The following is a 17,247-nucleotide window of genomic DNA, read 5'->3' on the forward strand; positions in this document are numbered from 1 at the left end:
TCATTTTCCGCGGTAAATACCCTCTTTTTTTAAGTTTTGGTTATTTAATATTTTTTTATTTCAAACGAAGACTTACGGCCTATAGTATTATAGAGGATCTTCTTTATAGTAAGGCGGAAAATTTCTTTCGAAAATACACAGCATTCACTAAAAATTAAAAATAATGAAATAATAAAAAACACAAATCTAAAATTTGAAAATATCCGTATATTATACGTAGATAAACTGTTTCTACCAGGCATAGTAATATTAATCAAAAACAGCCCCTCTGGTAAATTTAAATTGCAAGAGGAGCTGTTTTGTGATTAATATATTATATTATATTATATGTGTTGTTTACAATTTCCATTATAACATTCTAATCGAAATATCAAAGATTCAATATTGATTTTTAGGTAAATTACGCCGACCAAAAAAAACAACATTGCACACTGTGCGGTTTGACTGATTTCAAAACAACCAATCTATTTAAACCCATTCCTTCCCTTATAGACAAGGCTCCACTTCTTCGTGGGGCGGATCCAAGGCGCCCGATCTACCACAACTACAACCGGTCGACATCACCCAGGTCTACGCCTCGCAGTCGTCGACCGGTGTCACGCAGCCCCCTATTCGCGTCACACGCTCGTCTCTGACGCCACAAACGACGCCGCACAACAACAACAATTACGGCAGTCGACTTACTCCGTCGCGTCAGAGCAGCGGCCCGCCGCCTTCCTACCCTGACGACGACGACTGGTCCGACGTGGCCACGGCCGCGCCCCGCTACCCCCAGCAGCAGGCGCCCCAGGGCCCCGCCCGACGCCGGACCAACAAGTATGACGTAATTGTGGCGTGACGTCACCATTTTCCAGTAGCGACGCGGCCGTTTTCTTTTGCGAATGTCGGTGAATGAACGCCGCTGCCGTGCACTTACTGTAGTCTCACCGCTTTCGTTTGTGTTCGAACGGTTGTCGGCGATCGAAACGACGGGGACGCTAACGTCGCTTTCGACGGTCTCGATATATAAGGGATGCGCTTCTGTCTACTGTATTTTATATGTACAGCTGGTGCGACGAATATATGTTTCGGGACGGTTGTGGCAGCGAAAGAACGAGTTGTCTGTACTCCAAACTATTATTCCTTAAGCAATGGTTCTTAAACTGAAGACAATTTTCCCCCGATTACGGAATGCTATTTTTGACCGCGTAAAAAAAAACTACTGTTAGTCGTCCAGCAATTTTTACTGGTGTTTATATCCAAACTGTAAGGACAGTATCATTTTTTTACATTATTCGATTCCTGGCCATGACTTGTTAATTCTAAAAATCGAGTTAAATGAAATCCGTTTTATTCTCGGGGGTAAAGATACGAAGAAGTTTAAGAACCGCCAATCTAAGGTTTCGGCGCAATTCGATTTTACTCATTGCGATTTGGACTCGTTGGTGCGTGAAGTGATCCGAGACCGGCTCGATTCCTTTTTTGCTTTTTGTTCGATTTCATTTTTTTTACCAGCGTATAATTTATGTCATGTACGACACACACGCGTACGGCGCATGCAATGTGTACGCTATTTCGTGGCACCGCCAGAAAACCACTTTCTGTAGAGGATTCAATCCGGACACAGCTTTCGCACTTTTTCCTTTGATTCTATACCATAGTCGAACGGTACTTTTAGCAACATCGCACTTTGTCCAAACGAGACTCACTCGACCCATATTCAGCTGCACAGAGTGGGTAGTTTGCATTTTCCCACGTATAAACGATTTATGCGATGTTTAATTCTATCCGGGGGTCGCTTCCCGATGGCTGTGGGTGCGCGTTACTGTTTTTACGTGTTTGTGTGTGTGTGTGTTTGTGCCGCGATTGGCCTATGCGTACTGCGTACTCTCTCTTTTTTTATCCGTACCTTGCACAGATTCTTTGTCGTTAAAGCCGCCATCGAAGCGAATCGTGTCCGCTTTGCGCGCGTGGCTTATGAACAGCCCTCCGCTGTCTGTTTTATTATTATTGGTCGTTACTTTTTCTTTCTTTCTCGATTTCTTAACGTTGCTGACACCCCCGTCGAAATTTTTTTGTGTCGCCTGCAAAAATGGTGTTTTATTAAGATCCAACGACGCAACGTCGTCACTTTGGTTTTCTTTCTTTTAAAAATCTGTTTTCTTAATAATTTGCACAACCACCGCCGCCCTGGTAGCAATGGAGCATGGCCCGTTTACGTCGGCAATAAAGATCACGTCGGCGTACATAGAAGGGACAACGAAATTTTTTAACGCCGAAGGGACAACGACTTCAGTTTGACGCTGCACGAAAATCAAACTCACTCCTTTAGATGTAATTAGTTGGATGTTGTAGTTAAGGGTAGACGAAATAAATATTAAAACCCGTACAGAAATAGCTGGTCTTGTGTAAACGTTAAATTACACTCATATTCAGAATTGTGTGTGAAAAGAGCATTTTCAAACCTTTAAACAACCTACTTATGTGTAGGCTTTGCCATTTCTTCTACAAAATTATCCCAACGTGACAAAGTAAAGCTTTTAATTAAAAACGTATAAAGATTGATTCAAACCTTCGAAAATCCCATACCTCTTTCGGGTCCCGAAATGTCAAAAGCAAAGCCCCTAAAAAAGCAAAATTTTCATTTCTGTGCAGTCGTAACAAAACCTGCATGCTGCAAAAAGATTATTTTTTATTTAATTTTGCATTTCTTAGGTTTTCTCTCTAGACAATAGGCGAGATTATCCATCGCTATAGTACAAAAATGCAGTTGCGCTTGCAAGAAAAGAATGTACGTTTTGTGTCCGATGTTTTTTTCTAATTTTTTATCGAACGATCTCGCGTCTAATTCTGTTGACCGAGCGTTAATACTGATTACCATATCGTGACATTTGCCATTTTACTTTTTCTATGTTTTCGTCGCTAATTTCTTTTTCGCGCAAGAATAGTGCAAATTAAAAAACGATACGGTAGCGTACAAGACGCTGGTTGTGTCTGATTTTTTCTGAACTGTGCACTGCAATCAGAAGAATGTTAGGCTGGTTCCCATTATCCTAATACCAATCATGATATCTTCTTTGATGATTTAGGGCAGGGTTCTTAAACTTTTTTTAACCGCGGACCCTTAAAATTAATTTGCATCGCGTGGACCACGGTAGACAAGAAAATGTCAGACGTCATAAAATTGACGTCATAAGGCTAATAGACGTTATAAATCTGCTAATTTCGGTCCAAAAAATGTGAAAGTGAAATGCAGGCGAAATACATTCAAAACTGCTATTTTTAATTAAACTGTTTTCTTTAAAAATTGATTACTTCTTTGAAAATACACCAACATTTCAATTAGGCCTTCATGGACCACCTAAAACTAGTACGGACCCCAGTTCAAGAACACCTGATTTAATGGCTTTTATCGCGTAGTAGAATGCACCACACAATAAAATGTATATTTTTCACTTTTGTTCCTAAACGTTTTGAAAAATTAAACGTTTGAACATTTCACGTGTTGAGATGGTATCACATTTACAGCACCATCGTATGTGGTTCTTGGATAATCGGGATCACAGAACAGATTTGCACTTGGTTTGACGCAAAAACTAATTGTCACACGTAGTTTTTTCCACTTTCACCCTTTAACACAGTAAGCCGAGAACTTTAAAGAAGTAAAAAAATATATATATAGGCCTATATATATATATTTTTTTTTTCAAATAAGTACGTTCCAGTTGTACAATGTTACGCTAAGACCAAACATATAAACTAACATTTTGAGTTTTCTGTTATTAAGGCTATTTAAATATTGTCGAAAGTTTGGTAAAGGTTGGTTAGTGACATTTCTATTGCTCGAATAGTTTACTGATATTCTTATGAATGACATAACAACAAAAAACTGTACCTCACAAAATAGTTTCAACATTTTATAGTGTTAGTTCTAATGCATATCTAACCTATTTAAAAGCATACTGTGTGGACGCCACCCATCGTTGCAAAACTTTTCAAGTAAGTGAGCTTTTTTTTGACGTGAAAACCAAACATTATTAAAAATGGCATGTAACTCCAATTAGCATAGCAATGAGTTTTCCAAGAGAGAAAAACGTTCAATTATATTTCAATGTTCCTCAACGTACACAGTATCAAGGTTAAATTGTACGATATCTTACAAGATATTTTTATAAATATAAATACCAAACAATTTGTTTATTTATTTACACATTGTAAAGGGGAGACTATGCATTCCCCCAAAACTGATATGTTTGCTATTCATTTGCTATTGAAGTAAATTTCATTTGTCAGTACTTTAGTAAACCAGAGTAGAAATAATAATTCTTTGGTCGCTTTTAGTAACATCATCGCCATTACTGCCGCGAGCAAGAAAGAAATTGCTTGCTGACAACTCGGACGAGGAATTTGATTACATTTGAAGACGAAAACTACTGTTTATTGATTCAGCGCCGTCTACTGAACAATACTGTAAAATTGACAACATTATTTGCGTAACCCAGACTATGATTTCCAAACCAAACGCTTTGAACAGTGATCAACTGAGTAAAATACTGATGTGAAAACTAATTAAAACGACCAGGCTGCAATAAATGGCCATTTAAAGTTATATGCCAAAGACTACTGTTAACAATACACAATCTTTGGCTAACTACCATTATCCCAGAAAACAACGATAGACAACGATAAAACGTCCAACCGACCACATGAGGTTATATTAAAAAAATAGTTGCTTGGAAATAAGTCAGCACTTGGTGGCTCTGTGGGCCTAATTTTCAACATTTTATTATCTCCTGTCGTTTAGCAAGTGGTAAATGTTGAAAGCAAATTTTGTCAAAAGAGAGTTGACTAGATTGTAACTTGCGCCGCTTTAAACGATTGCCGAGCAAAAAAGTATATAAAATCGCTCCGAATTTGAACACGCATCTGTCAAGTTATAAAGGACCGCTTTCAAACTCTTTCCCGAAAAGGACACAAATGCCAAATGGTAAAAAGAACCAACTGCAAATTGGCCACAATTTAACGTATAGGGACAAATAAAAACCATATTTTGCGCAACCTAACATATATAATATACAATTCGCGATATATACGGCCAAACGGGCATGCAATGAAAGCGTGTTTTCATTAAAGTTGCCAAAAAAACAGCAGCAGCGGTAACAACCACAACAGTAGTGTGCGGCGCCGCATTCAAACGCAGCCGAGTTGGTTGCGTGAAAAGGTGTCCTTTACTCTTCGCCTGGCACCACCATGCTCTCCAACATCTTGAAGCTGCGGGACTGGTGGGTCTTCCCGGGAGCGGCGTCGTTCCTGTGGACCGCCCTGTATGTGGCCGAGTCCGGGACCCCGGGGGCGGGACCGGCGTCGTCCGCGGCCCTGAAAAACGAAGCCGGAGTGGTTGAGCAACTTGTAATTTAAAAGAGGCCGTAAGGCGGTTCATTTTGAATTTGGACTTGTTATAGAGTTGGATTTTTTTATCGTACGGTGTACGCTTTTGTATAAACGGTTAGCAGTTCTAACATACGTAGCTGATGTTTACAGTAGTGTTTTCTAATCTATTTTAGTCTCTTAACCCTTGTAATAACTAAACCCTCTGAGACCCTTAACATTTGACAGGTTTAATTAAAGCAACATTTCTCGTTGTGCTATGGCACGCATTTCACGCAATTGGTGTCGCGTTCCGTTAGTTTTCACATTCGCATCTTTAACTTGAAAAATAATACATTTTATATAGTCGTGAATTTTCTGTTTGTTTTATGTGATTTGGGTGAAACCTTGTATTTAACGGTACTTATTTTGGCAAAATTTTAAACCGTTTATTTTATCAGCTCCAGGTAAAGTCCTATCACGTTAGTGCCACACATGCGATAAAGTTAACTCTATAACATATGCTATAGAACAAATTCTATGAAGAAAGATGCCCATGCGAGTATTTCTAGGAAAGAGTTTATTAGCTTTCACACAATTCTTGTATGAGTCTGTCACTTTATGGTATGAAAAACATTCGTTCTATATTGGTTTTGTCATCAATTACAAGTCAAGGTTAACTTTTTGTTAGTGGGTAAGATAACGCTAAACTATAAAACAGAAAACTGTAAAGAAATTTACGCCGCTCTAAAAAAACGACGATGAAACCAGAAAGCATAATTTCTACAGCGATGACAGCACATCGCTATCTCACCCAGGCAGAGACACTCCCATCGACTGCGCTTGCGCCTGTACAGTGTCAATGATGTTGTCATTGGAGTACATTCCCATCGGCGTGTTGTACTGGGCGTGGACCACGCGAGACTTACCGGGTCCCTTCATCTAAAGCAACAATTACGGAGTTGCACGACTAGTTGTTCTTAGAGTATTATATTTGGTTAAACGAATGATGAACCAGTTTGAATGAAGGGATTGCTTTCTGCTTAATAGGCAACTACGATTGGAGAACTTCTAATATTCGGAAATAAAAGTACTACGTATGATTGTTATACCGTCGTATAAATTCTGATCAAAGTGTTTATTGCCTATTCGGCTATATTGTGACCAAGAGGAACGATATGATCTTCCTGGCGGCCAAGGGATTAGGATTCATACACAGAGATCAATGTCATTTACAGTCCAATGGTAGAAATAGGTCGGAACAGCGTTTCGGTAAAAACAACTTTTGTAGGTACGCCGTATCGGTAAAAAATGTTCTTTTTTAGCAGGCAAATCCAGCCATCTCCTTAAATGTATTTTGTGCACTACGTCGAACGATAGCCTTATGTTTCCTATAGTCACCTGTTTTAGACGTTTAGAATGAGGCCATTTTGTGACGTCATCTCGGAAAATTATTCTACTTTCTCCCCTGATATGGTCTTACCACTGTCTGGCCTTGCTTTGCTGCCGCCGATCTTTTCAAAGCCGATGGGTCGAACACTGGAACAGTGGTTGGGTTCATGATGGGCGCCTTTACCGTTCTGCGTAAATCGACAGGTTTGCATCTGAAAATCTAATTGTATTTTTAGCACTGATGCCTAAAAACAGTATTTATCAAAATCAAAACCCTTTGTTAGACCGCTATTACATGTAGTCTTTCGTTACTCAATGGCGGCCGGAAATATTATCTGACATAAAATCGAGTTTAATTTTCTAACTTTGATTTCTCTTGCCAATGCAGTTTGTTGGTAAAAGTAAAGTATGCTAACTATGAAATTCCAGCACTGTAGAATTCCATAAAACTCACACAACAAATGCTCCGTAACATGAAAAATGTTATTCCTGGTTATCACCGGCCCACAGTCAAAATACATACGCTGCCTTCGCTCGTTGCATACTGATTCAAAATGTTACATCGAAGTTGGATCCTATCGCAACGATTGCAAATCGCCCTCATTTTAGGACGCAAATGCGATTTTAAGCGTTGTACTTCTTGTGTGGCCGGCGAAAATTTGGGCGCTATTAACAACTGTAGAAAATATCCTAGAATCGAACGACGTTTTTACGACGACATTTACCGTGGTGCTGTGGGTGGACCAGTGGAGGGTCGGAAACCTTGCGCTGTCCGGTTGTGGGCGGTTCCAGCTGGTTTATCAACCTTCGCGAAACACAACCGTTAAAGCAGGGGTGTCCAACTAGAGGGACGCGTGCCAACCGACCTAATAAAAAATGGCACGCAAGCCCACCGAAAATACAGCCAATTGTCAAAAAAGCTAAATTTGTTCTACAGCCAATTGTCATTGTTTATTCACAATATAAAACAATTCCAGCAATTATGACAACAAACAATTACTTCTGATATTATAACATTATACTGTTTTATCTTTTGTATAAAAGCGCTTTTAATATTAAAAAAAATAGTTGCTAAACTTTGGCACGGGAAGAAGTTATAAGATAAAAATTGGCACGTCGGCATGTTTGAGTTGGACACACCTGCGTTAAAGCTTCGACTTAATGTTGCCAAGTGAAAGGTGACATTGTTTTACATCGAGCGTTTTACGTGCGACTTCTTGAACGACAAGTGGATCCCAGTAACTAAAGCGGATTTTAATGATGATGCATCCATATCACTGTTTACATTGCAAAGTTTGCGCGAAAAGATTAAAAAGCGCACAGTGAATTGGATTGTTAACCTTGTAGGCTACAATGGGTTAAGAATTAAGATAATAAAAACGGTCTAATGGCGTCCAAACTCTAGCAAGCCATTTCCAAAATAACCAGTTACCGTACCAAAACTATACTACCAGGAATTGTTAGCAATTTTGTTATGACTTAAGTCAATGACTTGACTTAAGTCTTTCGGACAAATGACTTGGGTTGAAATGAAGTATTTTCATTAAGCATTTTTTATTATTGGGTTATTTATCTTAAGTTTTCCACATAAAACAATTTGCTTCTTATATGTTTCATTTTGTAGTTTACAGTTCATATTTGAAAATTACAGTTCATATTTGAAATAGTTTAGTAAATTTAAAGGTTAATTCTTTAAATATTTTTTACAAGGGACTTGTAGATAACCTGAAATTGACTTGCTCTATTTATGACTGTTTGTTATTTATACAACATAACTTGGATTTAAGTACTTAGAAATGACTGACTTGTTTACAACACTGGTTGTTAGCTTGTGAAATTCTGAGAATTAGAAATTGTTTAAGTCGCATAAACAATTAAACCAAAAGCGTCTTACTAAACATTTCCGATGTGTGTGAAAGGGAAAAAACATTTTTGCCATACTGCGGGTATGTAGGCAACAGTGACTGGGAGCGCATTATCAATGTATTATAACGAATATTTCTTCATATTTAGTTATTAGGACTTACCAAAACAATATTAGGTGCAAGCGGCTTTAAGTTCGATACCAAGTACATAGAGGCAGAGCATTCCTTGCCGTAGACTGGAAACGGGCTTCACACACGAAACACAAACACACTCAAAAGACATTTTCTTTGACCAAGGAGGCGTCATGCAGTGTTCGACTGTTCGTGCTTTGTGCAGCACGCGTATGATGGCGTCACTAACAAAACTGTCACTTCAAAACGATATTTCGAGCAGATACCTTTATAGAATGGGGTGGATGAAACAGTTTTCTTTTTCAGGAAACATCGTGTGCAAAACAGTTATTTATCAACTCGCAGTTACGTAAAGCAGCTCGCATGTAATTAACAGCAATACGCAACATACGCTAACTTGCGTTGCTTGTGAAGAAATGTAAAACATCTCCCAACAAATCTAAAACAGATTTTTTCTTCTTTCGTTGAGTTAATACCGAAAATTGTTGTAGTTACGAATATACGATCATCTCGGATCAGAGCCGATACCCGACGCCCAGTGTAGTATTGACACTGATGCGATACTAGGGCGGAATGGGCTCCGCTGCTATATCAAACTAATATACGAATTTCAGCCATGAACGGCGATCCAACGCAGCAAGAATATACCTTAGAAATCAAATTTAGCAATAAAAAGTCGGTAAATTGCGAATCCAGAAGCAAATTTTGGTCTAATAATCTGAAAAATCCTCTTTAAACGTTTCAATTTTATCTAGTTTGCCTGTTTGCGAACAGTAATTAGGTCCTTTGGTAAAGGAACGCGTAACTTTTTTCCAAAATATCCGGTATCGGTATAAAATGTCAAGTATCGGACTTTTCCAGTTGTAATACACCAAACGTCACAACGTAATGTTCGAGTGCATCAAATTCGCTACCTCTAATTTTCTGTCCTGTTATCTCCATCTGATCCTAGTTTAAAGAACGACTGCAATTAGAAGGGTAAAAATAGGATGGCACAAAATCCAATCTAATTGACATGGCACGCCAGAGCAGCCTCCTTGTAATTATAGGTAGGCGAAGAGCGAGACTCGAGAGGGGTGTTATAGAATAGCGGCGGGTGGAGATTACAGTGTACAAGCGATTCGTAATAGGCAAAAGTGATTAAAGGCAGCAATTAGAGTACGGCTTTACAAGGTGCGAGTTATAATTGGCCGGCGAGGGAAATCCAACTTCGGGAAAGCGACCGAATATATTGGATGTGAGAACATGGCCACACATCAAGCAACATGAAAACCAGCGACGGATTTGGCCGCCATTTTTGTTCAAATTTGCACTGCTGCATAAAAACTCCATATACGCCAAGAATCGACCAATTTTTTTGTCTGGGGTTTATTACATTAATCACGGGTGGTTGCTTTGTTAAGGAATGAGTTACGCAATGTAAAGCGAAGGTTAAATCGGTTTGAATCAACGCGGACGGGAATCGTCTATCGGGCAAAGCATACATGCAAATTTAATGATTAAAGGCGCAACCTGTGCATACTGTTCTCGTTAAAATTAAAACATTTCAAATTTACATAAAAACGACATTTCGTTGGTCTAAAGTATAGGGGTTCTTAAACTGGGGTACGTAGATCCCTTATCTATGAAAGGATCTATGAAGTCTTAATTAAAGTGTTCGTTATATTTTGAAAAGCGTGAAAAAATAATTCCAATAAAAAGTATTTAAACTAAAGGTAAAAAACTTTTTGGCGCCTTCTACTTAAGTGTATTTAACTCTTGAATTCAACATTTGTTGTCCCGAAAACATCAAGTATCTTAGGTCTACTTGTTTTATGACGTCATTTCCAAAAATGCAGGCCCTGGTCGTCCACGCGAACCAAATATACTTTCAGGGACCGTTTGAAAAAAGTTTAAGAACCGCTGATCTAATCTGAGTTACAACGGGCTCTTATGCGTAACGAAAAAAATCGTAGTAGAATAAGCAAAACACAGATAAGTTCTAGAAGCGGACTGAAAAAAAAAACGCGTTCTGTTATGAATAAGCGAAAAGAATCAGTAAACACGTGGGTGGAAACAGGACGTAATTGTTCGCAAACAGGAAAGCGCAAAGGAAATAGTAAGCTGAAATCAGAAACGCTTTACAGAAGATGTTCGATACAGAATTAATTACGCATTACGTAGTTTCACCTTTTGTACATGGTGGTCCGAACGGGCTAAACTGCATATATACTTATTTAAAGATAGGATGAAACCTAACACGTAATTACCGAAAGGGCCACACGCAGCAGAGTCCAACTATAGGGTTAAACAAACAGATGGGTTCGGCGTCGACAATTAAACGTGACGCAGGCCACAAGTTCAGCAACAGGTCGAGCGCGGAAAGTAGAGCGAACGCGAAGGAAAACATGAAATGCCGCGCTCGGGCGCAAATAAAGAGGAGATGAGGCTATGAACGAAGTGCGAGAGAGACTCAAAACCGCGGTGAACGCTAGCAACTTAAAGACACAAGATTAAGCCGCGAAACTAATTCCCGCCGACCTGCGCGTTGTAAGAGTCCTGTACGTTGGCGTTCGAGTAAAGGCCAACGGCCGCGTTGGGGCCCATCACGCGTCTACCCCCGGGGGCCGCTGCCTGAGTGGCCTGGGGGGCGGTCACGAAATCCTGGGCCTTGTTGGCGGGGGCAGGGGGGTCGCCACCGTCGGGCTGGCCGCGCGCCGACCCGTTTGCCTGCTGCTGTTTGGCCCTAGGCTGGAAACTCATGGGACGGAATCCGCTGGCTTTGACAGGGGCAGCTTCCGGTGAGTTAGGAGCTGCGTCCTTGGCCTGTGGCGCCGGTGAATAGGCGGAGAAGGGCTTGGCGGAGCGGTTGTGCCGCGAGATGCGCTCTTGCTCGTCTTTCTCCCCCGTCTGTGAACGTGTTCGGTTGTGGTGGGTGTTTGGTGACGTGTGCGTCATGCAAGCACGCGCGGCGTTACGTCATCAATGGGGAGGCCATGCATCGTCAAGCGTCGGACAACGGTGGGGTCGGGGAGGAAAATAACAACAACACGGCGGCGTTAGTGCGGGCGAGGGCACGCGACACGAAACGGCAAAAAACACACACACGGCACACGCGCGCGCGAGTATTTTTTGGTACTTACGTAAATGCTGCGGTCCACGTCCATTGTGACCTCGCCGGACGGAAGCTGCGTCAGCTTGGCGGCGTTCCTGGCGGAAACGGATCGTTGGTAAGTTAGAAGGGTATTTTAATACTTCCGTAAAAGGCATTTTGGGACTGTGCAAACTGTATAGATGTCAGTGATGCGTAGTTTACACACCATTTTGCTTATATCGTGTATAGTTTCTTATAGGTTTGCTTGCTCACGTTTATGCCCTTTAATAACCGATTTGTGTCGTCTTAAGGGGTCCCAGGCATAGTGTGTTGCCTGGTGGCCTTTCTATAAATGCCAAACTACTGATTTGTAGTTTATAACACTCTTTTTAAATATAGCTTGATTGCTAAACAATGCAGTCTAAAAAGAGTTCATTACCTTTCCAGCAACCCTGTCAAGCGAGAAAACGTCCTAATTTAGATTTTCATGCATTAAAACACTGGCATTATAGCAATCAGCTTTACATAAAAACGGAATGTCTTATTCATCTTCTAAATAAGAAAAAACTATATTGGTTAGTGTAGTTGAACAGGTCACTTGCAATGCAATATCCCTAAACAATGATTTACTGGATATCAAACAATATTGGTTCCTGAATTGCTACTGCAACAGGGGAAAAAGGTCAACATTCATACATATTTAGCCTAACAAATCTTGGGAAGGGAAAAGGAAGTCAGTCATACTTCTCGACCACGAGATAGAGTGAACCGACAGCCTGCTTGACTTTGGCCTCGCACTCGTCTTGTGTCATGTCTTCCACAAACTGTCCATTGATGGCAATCAAGACATCACCAGCTGTGATGCCGCACTTTGCTGAAAGACTTCCAGGAGTTATCTTCAGAATAAAGTTTAAGTCATTGGCAGATTTACATTGCCTTAGAATATGGTGGTTTAAAAGCAGGAGTTTAAAAGACCATGACAGGTCATAAAACAAATTTATAAAACAAGTGACTTCATGTGAGAACAAAAAAGTAACAAAATGTTCTTGTAATATATATATATATAAGGGGTCACATAAAAAAGTAATTAAAAGTTGCATACAAAATGCATTTAACATTTGTAAAACTCAATTGATCAATATGTTGTTAAGTGTATTATATTATGTATGTTCACATAAAATAAAATTTGTAATTTAAAAGAAAGTATAACAAAAGACATTTACCATCTACGTATAAAAACTTGAGTAGTCGTTATGTTATTAAATGTAAATTTTGGTATGCTACAAACCAAGTTTTGCACATATGCATTTAAAATTATATTGAACAGGTCTACAAAATTAATGTCAAAACATTATGCAGTACTTGTAAATTACAAGTTTAAATTGCCCCTACGGCCGTTATATACAACACTCTGATGTTTATATGAGCAATAGAGGAAATGACGAACCCTCGTAATAACCAGCGGCTGATTGAATTCTTTTCCTCCTGAAAGTCGAAATCCCCATGGCGGTGAGCCAAACAAGGTAACTGAGGTTTGAATTCTTGGCTTTGGCATGTTTTCCTCAATTTGGCCTACACTTTAAACAGGGGTGTTAATCTGAAATGGGATCACAAAAAATTGATACTAAGAATGTACAGCAGAATTTCACACAACTTTTACTTAACTTTCTCCAACACCATTTTCCAAAAGCAAGCATTCATATCAATAAGCTGCTTTTAAAATTTTACTGAAAACTAGTGCACACAAACTGTTTGGATGCAATTAAACTCTAAATATGTTGTTAATATTTGTAAAACCAGTTTAAATCTGAAAATGGATATAGCAACAAAGCACCACAGTTGAATCCTGCCTGTTTTGACACAGCACAAAACATGTCTGGGTGTCTGGCCCAAACAGCCCAAATAAAAACTGTCAAAGGTGAATAACAAAGGGGCAATCCCCTCATAGGCGAGTCATGCCTTTATTTGGTATTTCGCCGGCGGCCATTAGAAAAGCACTTGAACGGCATGTTTGACTCACGCAAGTCTGTTTCTCTAACGCACGCCAGCACAGACTAGCAATGTAGCCTGGTCGAGTGGTCGTAAATCTGGCTCAAGCCCAGCAGCCGTATCACCCATAAACATACAACTGCAATTTAACATTCGAGTTGTAAATGCACTACCGACAGCGTAGGTCTACGATAATGAAATAGGTTTTCTGCACCTATTTGATCTGCAAAATCCTTTGCACGATCGCTTTACATAACATTTGCCTGAAAGTTGCTGCATTTCAGGGCCAAAACAGGAAAACCAATACAGCGAACACTCTTCTAACAATTACAGAAAAGCCAACTTTAAACTTTTTGTACACTCAAAGTAGCAGCAGTAAGCAGGTGATGGGCATTTCCCTTAATTAAGACAGCTGATAGCAGATTACTATTGCATACCAACGAGCTCACCAATGACAGTTTCACTTAGTCACACGACAACTTCCTAAATCGGTGAATAACTTCGTCTGGAGAAACCCGGTTGAAAACATTTCCACTCGATAAAACCGGACGCCGACTATCTGGTGCTCGTCTAGTTATGCGCTTGACGCAATTTCCTTTTTCAGTCGAATGAGATCACTATTCTCGACCTGATGGGAGGACGACTTTCGGGTAACCTTTTTCACGCGTTATGCTGACGACCAATTCTTTCCGATTCGAGATAGGCGGCCAAGACACGATAAATGGAACTACTCGCAAGTTACTGACTGAATGGTGAACAACTTGTTTGCCACGCTGGGCTCAATATAAATCTTGTCGGACGTATAGTTTTTTAGATTTACAAAATCTTGCCTCAACCTTTTTATCGGCGAAAGTGTTTGGTCTTAAATTTTAAGAAAGTAAAGTTATGTTGATGCTATAAGCGTTGTTTTTCACCTTTTGAAAAGTCTTGTGTGTGTTTTTTTCGGGACAATGGGTATTGCATAAATCAATATCAAGGAGTTGCGGTAATTAATTATGCTTAAAGGTCCTTATCGTGACCCACCCACTCCCATATAATTGTTCGTCTGCCAGAAACAGATCTAACTGCGCTGTGCCAGACACACGTAGGCTGCAATATTGGATATGACGTAATGACAATAGATTGTAAAGCAACATATGACGAAAACCAGTATCATCTGGAATTAGTTAACTGAAACAGTTGTTTTAAAAATGACAAATAGTAATGAAATGTCACAAATGTGCAGACTGTTGCCTACTACACAACACAACCTAAAACAATCGTGTTTTATTGCAACTATGCTGGCACGTATCTTCAAACGTGGCAAATACAGTAATACTAAAAGGCAATTCATCGTCAAATGCGATAAAACATTTATTTTCCTTTTGGTTGGTTTGCTCTGACGTAGGTAATTTAATGAAGTTGAATTGCGCGCGGTCCCGGTATATTTGATTAGGCGCGCCTGCGTTAACCTCAACGCCCATGTTTGCGGATTACAGAACAAACACTTCGCCTCACGATTTATATCTGTCCTGCTGGAAAAGTTGCACGTTGGATCTAAAATGTAGCTGATTAGAAAAGTTGTTTTTACGATTCTCATACCATCAGACATGTCATTGTCATGAAAACAAGTTGATATTTTATTATTAATTTTCCAATATGCTCACGTCAAAGTATACCAACGAGACAAAAACCATTTGCGAGTTGAAATCCACCCTAGTTTTAACATATAGGCCTACAACATGCTTCAATAAAATAGTTACAGGTAAAATAAGGCGCTACCTATTTCTATTTCAAATCACCTTGATGTTGAAATAGGTAGGCTTAATCTTATAGGCCTACTTTGTTGCTAATCCATAACAAAACTATTTAAAAAAATAAAAATAAAAGTCACCGATTTTACCTACAGCAACCACTATCTGTTACTCCGTAAACCAGTACGCTTTGGTGGCTATTTAATCACACAGCATATAAGATAGGCGTGGCGTCACACATTACAACCCATACATATACTTCAGCCAACCAGAAGCGATGAAATTCGAACAATATGAAATTTGCTTTCAAGCCTGGCCGCACAGTGAACTCCATTCCTTGCAAAATACACTGACTAGATTACTGTGCTATTTTAGAAACGCTCTACGATGCAAGCTTAAGGCGAACTTTCTCTGCAAAACGTAAGCACAGTCAACCAAGCGAAGAACTACGTTTTACGACTGACCGACACGGTTCGACCAGCTGAGCCAAATACCGGACAATAGCGGCATCTCTTAAAAATAAAGACACCGGCTCCGCTCTAACTGGGCCACAACAGAACAGCTTATGCAGGCAGGGAGCCCGTGATAAGTTGCAAGCAGGCGCTCTCTGTATCAGCGCGGCCAATTTACACTCTCTTGCTGCTGTCACGCTCGCAACGGGACAGCTGAAGCTATTATCGTTCTGCCTTGCTTCTCGACTGCGTAGGCGACGCAGCCAATCGAGGGCGCCGAGGCTTATGAAGTGCGCGAAATTGGCTGAGCTGCCAGCAGTGTGTAAACCTTTGGCATCACCGTCAAATTGAATGTCGCGAGCCAGTGCGCTTTTTATTAGTCCTATCGAAGTTCCCGTTTATATTTCGGTCGATAGACAACAAGCGTGCAGGCTAGGAAACAGACTATAGTATATTAACTTGGAGGCTGATGTAGTTCTAATCTTGTTCCTGTTTGGAAATACCCAAAGTTGATTTACACCCACTCAAGTTTATTTCCCCTTTGGAATCCTACTGTTTATTGTTCCGTTGTTTCGTCACTTATCGATTCGCCACCTAATAATAGTAAGTTCCCTTCTCCGAAATATCGAGTTTCGCGATTTATCCCATTTCGAGCTCTGCGAATGCGCACGCCGAGAACCAAAGTAGGCGAGGCCCCTGCTATCTTTGAATGTCACACTCGCCGGGATGCCAACGAGTTTGGTAGACCACCGGCTCGGCTACATTAACTTTGCAATGACGTGGTTTAACCCGCGAAAATTCTACAAGAGACATACAACAAGTTCTGTTGACAGTATTTATGCTTATTTTAAACGTATGACAGGTGTAGGTTACACCAGGGGTGAAATAAGAATATTTTTCTGCCGAAACAATGAAAAATTTTCTTTCCTGAACGCATAAAGTTTATAAAATGACGTCACGAAGTTACGTCATAATGGGGTTTACGCTCGATGTCGTGCACAAATATGCAACTAAAATTATATTTTAAATTCGATTATGGTGAGATGGCCTGGTGAATTCGGGACATAGCCTGGTAAAAAAACAGTTTTTTACTAGTACGCCGTATCAGCAAAAATTATATAACCGGAACGCCGTCCCAGGTTACTTTCAAATACGGTGCAAACACTAGCGAGGCTGCGATGTATCTCTCGACCATAGGATAAGATAGTAGTGTTTGAACTGATCCATCCCGCCGACTCATTAAATGTATTTAAACTAAGATTTCA

General features: G+C 40.1%; 2 protein-coding genes across 3 annotated transcripts in view; one reads left to right on the forward strand and one right to left on the reverse strand.

Moving 5' to 3' along the window:
* The window catches only part of LOC146161479 (calcium-activated potassium channel subunit alpha-1-like), a 56,803-nt gene extending 53,842 nt beyond the window's left edge, over positions 1-2,961 (forward strand). Inside the window, exon 29 of the mRNA XM_083385168.1 lies at positions 493-2,961. Coding sequence (XP_083241294.1) covers positions 493-838 — 346 coding nt within the window. The 3' untranslated portion in view covers positions 839-2,961. The remainder of the gene's footprint in view (positions 1-492) is intronic.
* Positions 2,962-4,395: 1,434 nt separating this feature from the next.
* LOC146161480 (PDZ and LIM domain protein 3-like) lies at positions 4,396-13,568 on the reverse strand. 2 transcript variants are annotated; one of them, XM_083384702.1, is made up of 7 exons: positions 13,256-13,426; positions 12,553-12,704; positions 11,858-11,924; positions 7,464-7,543; positions 6,830-6,926; positions 6,161-6,288; positions 4,396-5,355 (listed from the first exon to the last, which is right to left on the reverse strand). In XM_083384702.1, the coding sequence occupies exons 1-7, from the start codon at positions 13,361-13,363 to the stop codon at positions 5,208-5,210; spliced, it is 780 nt and encodes a 259-aa protein (XP_083240828.1). In that variant the 5' UTR covers positions 13,364-13,426; the 3' UTR covers positions 4,396-5,207. The 2 variants fall into 2 exon arrangements, with proteins under 2 accessions (XP_083240828.1, XP_083240829.1); XM_083384703.1 differs by lacking the exons at positions 4,396-5,355; positions 6,161-6,288; positions 6,830-6,926; positions 7,464-7,543 and adding an exon at positions 9,647-11,624 and having other exon boundaries at positions 13,256-13,568.
* Positions 13,569-17,247: the final 3,679 nt, after the last annotated feature.

Source organism: Ascidiella aspersa, chromosome 3 (genome assembly GCF_963924565.1).
Source record: "Ascidiella aspersa chromosome 3, kaAscAspe10.2, whole genome shotgun sequence".
Classification (NCBI taxonomy): Eukaryota; Metazoa; Chordata; class Ascidiacea; order Phlebobranchia; family Ascidiidae; genus Ascidiella; species Ascidiella aspersa.